The sequence below is a fragment of the Cervus canadensis genome, chromosome 5 (assembly GCF_019320065.1).
Source record: "Cervus canadensis isolate Bull #8, Minnesota chromosome 5, ASM1932006v1, whole genome shotgun sequence".
In the NCBI taxonomy this organism is placed as follows: Eukaryota; Metazoa; Chordata; class Mammalia; order Artiodactyla; family Cervidae; genus Cervus; species Cervus canadensis.
Genome location: NC_057390.1, coordinates 88974466 through 88984837, shown reverse-complemented (window position 1 = coordinate 88984837; position 10372 = coordinate 88974466). Strand labels below are relative to the sequence as shown.

At 37.2% G+C, this 10372-nt stretch overlaps 1 protein-coding gene across 1 annotated transcript; it reads right to left on the bottom strand.

Annotated features, from left to right (window-relative positions):
• Window positions 1-270: 270 nt before the first annotated feature.
• Window positions 271-3024, bottom strand: LOC122442512 (olfactory receptor 1E5-like). Its single transcript, XM_043470365.1, has 2 exons — window positions 2993-3024; window positions 271-1261 (listed from the first exon to the last, which is right to left on the bottom strand). Exons 1-2 carry the CDS (start codon window positions 3022-3024, stop codon window positions 271-273), a joined length of 1023 nt encoding a protein of 340 aa, XP_043326300.1.
• Window positions 3025-10372: the final 7348 nt, after the last annotated feature.

The window sequence follows — 10372 nt, the reverse complement described above, 5'->3', positions numbered from 1 at the left end:
GCGAAATAAGAGTTTCACTTTCATGTTCATTTTCACTTCATTTCCACAATCCCCCTACCTGTGGACTAAAGGTAGGCATCTAGTAAAAATAAGCAAGAACCTTTTTGGAAGTGAGTAGCAAACTGCTCAGAGCATGGACACTTCACAGGGATGATTAGTGGTTACTGGTGTCAGTGGTCCCTTCCCTGAAATGTAAATATGAAGGAAAGAGAAGTCTCAGGTTCAGGGGCACTATAGTGATTAGGCTCTTAGGAGACCATTTTTCAACCCTCAACTCCGAGTCTTGGAGATTTGGACCTTTCTGTCCCAAGAAAGAGTGTTAAGCGTGTTTCTTCTGAGTATTTTCCCCAGTGCCCCCTTTATATCCCTGTTTCTCAGGCTGTAGATGAAGGGGTTCAACATAGGGGTCACCACCGTGTACATTACTGAGAGGACTCGGTCCTTTCCACCTGAAGGGGATGATGGAGGACATAAATAGACCCCAATAGCTGTGGTGTAAAACAGAGAGACCACAGAGAGGTGCGAGGTGCAGTTGGAGAAGGCCTTTTGCTTACCCTTTGGGGAATCGATTCTTAGGATAGCCAACACAATGTAAAAGTAAGATGTAAGGATGCAGACGAAGGGTCCAATCAACAATGTTCCTGCCACAAGGATGAGCACCAGGTCATTGACATAAGTGCTGGAGCAGGCCAGCTTTAGGAGTGGGACCAGATCACAGAAGAAGTGGGGGATGACATTGGGGCCACAGAAGGAAAGCCTGGTCACCAGGAGGGTGTGCACTAGGGCATGGAAGGTAGTGACCACCCATGACCCAGCCACCAACAAGACGCAGCGTTGGGAGTTCATGATAATGGCATAATGGAGAGGTTGGCTGATGGCCATGTAGCGATCCAATGCCATCACAGCCAGGAGAAAGTTGTCCAGATCTGCAAAGAGGCCAAAGAAATAGAGTTGTGTCAGGCACCTGCCATAAGAAATCCGTTTACTTCCTGAGCCAATATTATTGAGCATCTTGGGAATGACCGTAGAGATAAAACCAATGTCAGAGAAGGACAGGTTGGCCAGAAAGAGGTACATGGGGGTGTGGAGGTGCACGTCAGAGCCAATGGCCAGGATGATGAGCAGGTTCCCCCAGATGGTGACCAGGTACATGCCCAGGAAGAGCCCAAACAGGAGAGGCTGCTGCTCTGGGTGCTCAGAGAGGCCCATGAGAAGAAATCCATAGGTGCCCGTCTGGTTTCTTCTATCCGTGTCTGGAATTCTGTATGAAATAAATGTTATTATAAATAGCAAGAAAGTAAAATAATGCTGTGTTGGAAGTACTCTGAACCCCTGTATAAAAAAATAAAAGTGGTTTGACAGTTTTGTTTTGGTAAAGCTTCGATTTATAACTGCACATTTAAAAAGACAGTTTGGATCAGACTCTTTATAAAGTTATAGATGGATATCAACACTTGTCAGATATCTGAGGCTCCTTTGAACTATTTCAACTATCCCCATGAAACATGTCAGGTATCATGTAAAAGTGTACTTTGAATTGGACTTTGCTTTTGTTTTTTTATATGTTACTTTGTTTTTTTCACTGAGTAATAGTAGTCGAGCAAACAATATTTAACTTAATAAAGAATAAAATAAAATAAAAATAATTAATGTTGTTTATAATACAATAATATGTAATAATTATAAATAAAATAATTATATAATTAATCACCAATTTTAAAAGGTAAAATTTCAGAACAGCATGTATATTTACAACTATTTTTGTAAAATCAAAACACACATGTTCATATATGAGCAAGAACAGTGAAAGAGCACATGTTAAAGCCCAATAAGCCATCTAATACAACTTGCATTTTATGAATGAGAAAATAATAGAATCTTAAAAAGTTGCTGTAATCTGCTGTGCTGGGAGCCAGCACACGAGATCCCACCCATGACAAGGCCATGAGGAGAAGACCTGACAAGCAAGGCAGATCAGGACTTCAGGAATTTCGAAAAGCTGCCCCAGCGCTCACCTTAAAGATGATCTCTGTCTTTCTGATGCTTGCTATATTAGACTACTCCCTAATTTCTGTGACACAGGTAGAAGGCCTTCCCTGATCTCCCTCCAAACAGAATCAACTTAGAACTTTAATCAATATGTCCCCCGGACGGTGGTATCCTATAAGATTATCCAGGATGAAAGGAGTGTTTCAATTTAGACCCCTCTGCTGGCATTCTAGCCTGCTTGGCAAATGCATACTAATGCACATGACTGCTCACAACACTTTAATCATAAACAGCATAAAGAACCTGATTACATAAAGGCCCTAATAGGCACAGGGCCCTTCGGGGGTGAGGAAGCCCTATTAGAGAACATAAAATATTATTCTAAAAGTGGTTATAGTTAAAGATTTAGAAAAATAAGAGTTTAGAATTGTTCATTTTAACCAGGAATGGTAAACAGGGGCTGCCTCACCGGAGCTGCAGCGTCTTTGCGTGATAAACCTTTTAGATAAATTTAACTGATAACTTCTGCAAAAGGACTGACCTTTGTGTTCATTGAAGAATAGATTACAGGAAAACAGCTTTGCATTCACCTAGGTCATAAAATGTCAATAGGCCCCAAGGCCAGAAGATAATGTATAAGACTCTCACAAAGAAGTTGCAGGAAACACCCTGGTTTCATTAAGGACAAGCTGATGTAATATTAAACTATCTTCCCCTTAAAAATGTACTAACTTAGAATATAAAAGCTACGGTAAAAAAATAAAGATTTGCCAGACTCTGCTGCACCCCCTGTCTGGTCACTCTCTCTCTCTCTGTCTCTCTTTCTCTCGCTGACGCCGTTCATCCTGAGGGTACCCCTGGATCCTGCCGAGGCTGGACCCCGGCACTGCTGAAGACCCACACTACAACTGGTACCAGAAGCAGGTTTCCTGCAACTATTTCCAGCAGACCACTCTGTTTCCCTCGACTGACCGAGAAGGGGGAAGTATGGCCAATGACTTACAGTCTGTCCCGAGGTGGGCCAGGAAGGGTCATCGTTTCTTCACGTTAAGACAGAGGTTTGACTCTTGTGCCCTCAGTTCTCACTTGTTAAAAGTAGAGAAGCCATATTTGATGGCCAGATGAAAAGACAGCCTCCTGTCCTCTATTTAAGGAAGGGACAGGGAACCCTCATCTACTCCGATGAAGGAGAAAGGAGGGCAGGCCATTCCAGATCCTTAGTCAACCAGACTGCAGAGCAGCCCAGGAAAAGAGAAGTTATCTACGTGTCGTGTCTGTCACAATCCCCAGAGCTGCCTGTTGGAAGCAGCAGAGACATCCGGGAATACCGGTCTCTAAAGTACCCATTGTGGGAAAAACCTTGGTTCCGTGCCCGGTCCCAATCCTCAAACTCTAAATGAACTTACTCTGTGACTCGAAATTCTCTTATCTTCTCTGAACTTTGGTTTTCAGGTAAATAAGTCAAAAATATTCTCCCGAAAAAAAAAAAACATTATCCCATAATAGAAGTACATTTTTGCCATTCTATAATAAAAGTACATGAAGTGGTACCTCATTTTGGTTTAACTTCTCATCTTTCCAATTCTTAATAATGTTGAACACATTTTCATATGCCTATTAGTCATTCTTATATCTTCTTTTTAGAAGAGTCTGCCTATTTTTATTGGGTTGATTATCTTTTGATAATGATGTATAGAAATTTTAATACTGTTTATAAGGGATATACTTTATAATTTTTCTTTTAGCTTAACCCTTTTAAAAAAGCCTAAATTTTAAAGAAATATTTGACCTTTTGTTGCCATCAAGAGGATATTTTTTATTTTTTGAGTGTTTTTTTTTATTTTAATTTTTATTGAGGTAGAGTTGATTTATAGTATTGCATTAGTTTCAGGTGTAGAGCAAAGTGATTCAGTTATACATATACATATATTGATTCATTTTTTAAAAGATTCTTTTCTCATATAAGTTATTACAGGAAATTGCATAGGGTTCACTATGCTATGCAGCAGATCCTTGTTGGTTATCTATCTTATATACAGTATGTAAGTATGTGTGTGTGTGTATATAAAGTATCATATGTATATTCGTACCCTGATTTATCTCCCCCCACACCTCCAGTGTTTCCCTTTCGGTAACCATAAGTTTGTTTTCCATATCTGTAAGTCTGTTTCTGTTTTGTAAATAAATTCATTTGTATCTTTTGAAAATTAGATTCCACATATGAGTGATATCATATGGTAATCATTTTTCTCTGCCTGACTTACTTCACTCAGTATGATAATCTCTAGGTGATTCCACGTTGCTGCAAATGGCATCATTGTTTCAAATGACAGTAATGTTCCAATGTATATATGTACCACATCTTCTTTACCCTTTCTTCTGTCAATAAACATTTAAGTTGCTTCCACATCTGCATTTCCACACATCTTTCAGAATTTCCTAAAAATTTTCTTTCTTTTTATTTGAGTATTTCCTTCACAAGTCTCTTTGTGTGGCAAAACTTCTGAGGCTTTATACATCTAAAAATAATTGAAAACATCTCTATATTTAAATAGCAACTTTACTGGATATAAAAATTTGGGGTCAAAGCTGTATTTCCCTATGCATTAAAAACATGTCATTGTCTTTTTACATACAGAGTAGCTATTAAGAAGTCTGATGTGACTATGATTACTGTTCCTTTGTAGGAAAACTTCCTTTTCTCTCAGAATTTTCTCTTTGACTTTGAAATTCTTAATATCTATTAAGCCTATGGAGGTTTTTATTTTCTCTCCTTTTTGTTACTTTATAGACTCTTGAAATATGAAGTTGTTAATATTTAACTCTGAATAGATTTGTCTCCATTATTTTTCTAAATCTTTTTCTTCCAATTTTATTTTTTGTTCTTCTAGGATTCATATTACATTTTTTATTAATCTTTATTTTGCTTATGGAATAAATTGTACTTTAAAAAAATTGGAATGTAATTGCTTTACAATGCTGTGTCAGTTCCTGCTGTACAATGAAGTGAATCAGACGAATGCATACATATATCCCTTCCCTCTTGGACCTCCTTCACATCACCCCCATCCCACCCCTCTAGGTCATCACAGAACACGAAGTCGAGCTTCCTGTGCTTTATAGCAGTTCCCACTAGCTATCTATTCTACACGTGGTAGTGTGTACCTGTCAATCCCAGTCTCCCAGTTTGTCCCACTCTCCCCTGCCCCTCTTGTATCCACATGTTAATTCTCTGCATCTCTATTGCTGCCTTGGAAATAGGTCCATCTGTACCATTTTTCTAGATTCCACATATATGTGTGTTAATATATAATATTTGTTTTTCTCTTTCTGATTTATTTCATTCTGTCTGACAGACTCTAGGTCCATCCATGTCTCTACAAACGACCCTAATTTGTTCCTTTTGATGGCTGAGTAATATTCCATTGTATATATATATATACCACTTATTATTTTTTATAGTGGTAAAATGTGCATATCATAAAATTTACCATTTTAACCAATTTAAGTGCACAATTCAGTGGCATTAAGTATATTCACAGTGTTGTACAGCCACTGACTCTATCTAGGCTTTCTTCTGTAAGTTCAGGAACAATAGTGCTTCTATTCAATATTTACTGAAGATTCTAGCCAGTGAAATTAGGCAAGAAAGTAAAAGGTATCAAGATTGAAAAGAAGAGAGAAAAACTTTATTTCCAGGTGATTTTATATATATATAAGATTCTAAAGAATCCCAAAACAAACTATGAGAACTAATAAATGAGTTCAAAAGATTGCAAAGTGCAATATATAAAACTCAATGGTATTTCTACACATTAGCAAGGAGCAATGACACTAACAAAACAATTTTACTTACAATAGCACCAAAAGAATAACATGTTTATGAATAAATTTGTCAAAATCAGTGCAAAATTCATTCTTTGAAAACAGCAAAATATTGTAGAAATAAATTAGAGGTATAAATATACCTATGTTCATAGCTTAAGAAACTTAATATTGTTAAGGTAGCAAGACTCCCCAAACTGATCTATATATCTATTCAATATGATTTCTGTCAAAATCTCAGCTGGCTTCTTTGCAGAAAATGACAAGCTGATCTTAATCTACATATGCAAATTTAAGGATATCCAAACTAACAAAAAATATCTTGAAAGAGTAGAACAGTGGCAGGATTCATATGTTCCGATTTCAGATTTTGAAACTTAACATAAAACTGTGGTTATCAGGATAGTATGATACAGGCATGAGGATAGGTGTGTAGATCATTGGAATGGAGCTGAGAACCCAGAAGTAATCCCTTATATTTATATACACTTGAATTTTGATAAGGTGTCAAGACAGTTCAGTGTGGGAAAGAAACACCTTCTTAACCAATGGTACTAGGAAAACCGAACACATACAAAAGAATAAATTTGAGCTCCTTTTCCTCTATATACACAAAATTAACTCAAAGTGGACTATATTCCTAAAAGTAAGAGCTAAAATATAAAACTATTACAAGAAACACAGGACTAAACTTCCATGACCCTGAGTTTGACAAAACTTCTTTAGACCTGACACAAGTACCATAAGAAAAAAATTAGATTTCATGAAAATTAAAGCCTTCGTGCTTAAAGTAGTAGTATTAAGAAAATGAAAAGCCAACTCACTTTTCATGGGAGTGAGAAATGGGAAAATATTTGCAAGTTCAGTTCAGTTCAGTTCAGTTCAATTCAGTCGCTCAGTCGTGTCCGACTCTTTGCAACCCCATGAATCACAGCATGCCAGGCCTCCCTGTCCATCACCAACTCCTGGAGTTTACTCAAACTCATGCCCATCGAGTCAGTGATGCCATCCAGCCATCTCATCCTCTGTTGTCCCCTTCTCCTCCTGCCCCCAATCCCTCCCAGCATCAGGGTCTTTTCAAATGAGTTGACTCTTCGCATGAGGTGGCCAAAGTATTGGAGTTTCAGCTTCAGCATCAGTCCGTCCAATGAATACCCAGGACTGATCTCCTTTAGGATGGACTGGTTGGATCTCCTTGCAGTCCAAGGGACTCTCAAGAGTCTTCTCCAACACCATAGTTCAAAAGCATCAATTTTTCTCTGTGGGAGAAGGTGAGGGTGGGATGTTTTGAAAGAACAGCATGTATGTTATCTATGGTGAAACAGATCACCAGCCCAGGTTGGATGCATGAGACATGTGCTCGGGCCTGGTGCACTGGGAAGACCCAGAGGAATTGGGTGGAGAGGGAGGTGGGAGGGGGGATCGGGATGGGGAATACGTGTAAATCTATGGCTGATTCATATCAATGTATGACAAAACCCACTGAAAAAATAAATAAATAAATAAAGGAAAAAAAAAAAAAGCATCAATTTTTTGGCACTCAGCTTTCTTCACAGTCTAACTCTCACATCCATACATGACCACTGGTAAAACCATAGCCTTGACTAGATGGACCTTTGTTGGCAAAGTAATGTCTCTGCTTTTTAATATGCTATCTAGGTTGGTCATAACTTTCCTTCCAAGGAGTAAGCGTCTTTTAATTTCACGGCTGCAGTCACCATCTGCAATGATTTTGGAGCCCAGAAAAATAAAGTCAGCCACTATTTCCACTGTTTCCCCATCTATTTCCCATGAAGTGATGGGACCAGATGCCATGATCTTAGTTTTCTGAATGTTAAGCTTTAAGCCAACTTTTTCACTCTGCTCTTTCACTTTCATCAAGAGGCTTTTCAGTTCCTCTTCACTTTCTGCCATAAGGGTGGTGTCATCAAAGGACTTGCATCTAAAGTATATATGTATAACTTTTACAACTTGCTAGAAAAAATTCAGTTTAAAAGTGGACAAAGGATCTGAATAGACATTTCCCTGAAAAAAGCCAATAAGCACTTGAAAAAATGCTCAGCATCTTTAGAGAACTAAAAATCAAAACTGCAATGAGATACCACTTCAATCCCACTAGGATAATGAAAACCAAAAAGGAAAACAATTTCAAGTCCTGGTGAGGATGTGGAGAAGTTGAAACCTTCTTATATTCCTTGTGGGAATGTAAAACAGTGTGGCTACTTTGGAAAACAGTCTGGTAGTTTCTCAAAAGTTAAATATAGACTTACCATATGATCCTTCAAAATCCAGTCTTAGGTATATATTCAATGGAGATGAACACAGGCCCACAAAAATTTGTATACAAATATTCTGAGCAGCATTATTCAGAATAGCCAAAAAAAACTATAAAGGAATTCAATGTCTAGCAACTGAAGACTGCATAAATAAAACATGGTCTGTCCATACAATGAAATATTATTTGTCGATGAAAAAGACTAATACTGATTGCATACTACAGTTTTCTCACTTTAAAGATGGCAGTTCTCCCCAAGCTGTTTTATATGTTCAATGACCTCCCAAATAAAATAACAATAGTTTGGATTTGGTTTTTGCCAAGCAGAATCTAAAATTTAAATGAAAGGAAAAAATATTCAAGACAACATATTCAGTCATTTGATTTATGATAAAAATGATAAAGTGATTTTGTAGCTTTAGTGTAGAAAGGATATAATTTTTAGTAAATTTTTGTGTATCTATTGGATATTCATATGGAAAAAAATTAATCTGCATCCATATCTGAAACATACATAAGAAGTGAACCCAGATGGACTTTAAATACAAATATCAAAGCATATTAAAGATAAAACAAGAAATTTAAAAGGAAAAATCTTAGAGTAATATCTTTATGAATTTTAGATAGACAAAGATTTCTTCAACAGGACACAAACAGAATTAACCAGATTGGAAAAATATATATTACATTAAGATTAGAACTTCTGTTTGGCAAAAGAATCATTAATACATTGAACAAGCAAGCCACATAATGACAGAAAAAGCTCTCTCTCTCTCTCTCTCTCTCTATATATATATATATATATATATCCAAAAAAGGAGTCATAACTAGCATATTTAAAGAATTCATGGAAAGTAATTTATAAAAGCAGACTACCCAATAAAACAGCACCAAAGTACTGGGAACAGGTCCTTTGTAAGAGAAGATACCCAAATGATTAACAAGTAGAGGCAAAGGGACAAACTATAGGAGTTATCAGACAAACATAAATTAAAATCATAACACAGTTCTGCAAACACATAAAAATGTATACAGTGGAAAAGACAGATGGTATAAATGTGGTGAGGAAGTGGACCACACTGTTTCATGTGTTACAAGGATGATTGGTACAAACACTTTAACTTTCTGATGAGAACTATTAAGGCTGAAAATATGCATTCATTGTGAACCCCGAACTCCATTCTTAGGTGTATACACAAGTCCCAAACTGTAAACAATCCAAATGTCAATCAAAACCAGAATGGATGAATACATGAAGGCATATAGACGTGTTAGAAAACTATAAAGCCTTGAGACTGAGTTAGCCATAGTGATACTGAACCAAAAAAGTGGACCACAAAAGAGTACATATTGTATACTTTACATAAGGACAAAAACATCCAAACTGGTAAACAGCATTAGAGATCAAGATAACGGCAATAAAATAATCTGATCAAACACATGGTTTTAAAGCATACATGTCTGAGACATGTAAGTAAGGGCAGCTACTTATTTGATTTCTCTGGACTTCGTCTGTGTGTGTGTGATAAGTCGCTTCAGTTGTGTCTGACTCTTTGCAACCTTATGGACTATATATAGCCTGCCAGTCTGCTCTGTCCATGGGATTCTCCAGGCAAGAATAGTAGAGTTGGTTCCCATGTTCTCCTCAAGGGGATCATCCTCACCCAGTGATAGAACCTTTGTCGTGTATGTCTCCTGCATTGGCAGGCATGTTCTTTACCACTAGTACCACCTGGAGAGCCTGGACTTTTCTTTGCTTCTCTGTAAATTTGGAAAATCTTAGCATCCTTATAAGAGGTTGGTGTTGAGGATTAAATAAATTGCACATTAAAATTGTATATGAATTAATGCCAACTGTAATTGATACCATTCCATAGATAAACCAGTTTGGTAACTTCTTCTGAATTCCTCACACATGAAATAAATGAGATTTGGTGGTATTAAGAAAATTCATATGACTATGTGTTGATATCAGTACCAGACAGAGAAGGTTACTGAAGAAAAATATGGAGACAAGAAAGCTAAAATCTCAGGGAAGTGGATTCAAAGTCCCACAGCTTGCAGTGACCATCATAGGAAGGGCTTGGAATTTCAGTGCAGAAACATTAATACACAGAATTCAGAGAGCAGATAGGGAAAAAAATCAGGTGAAGAAAAAGAAGAGAGAAAATATAAAATGAGGCTGAGAGAAAAATGGTGTCAGTCATAAGATTTGTCCAAGTTACAGCTTCTAAAGGAAACATATTTTACAGCCTTACGAGTGCCCATGACAGACGGAAGGAA

What these genes read in the sequence shown, in the direction of transcription:
- LOC122442512 (XM_043470365.1), bottom strand. Translation starts at nt 3,024, where the DNA reads ATGACCCTTCCTGGCCCACCTCGGGACAGACT. An exon ending in GGCCCACCTCGGGACAGACT is followed by an intron (nt 1,262 to 2,992) that starts GTAAGTCATTGG and finishes TATTTCATACAG; the next exon opens with AATTCCAGACACGGATAGAA.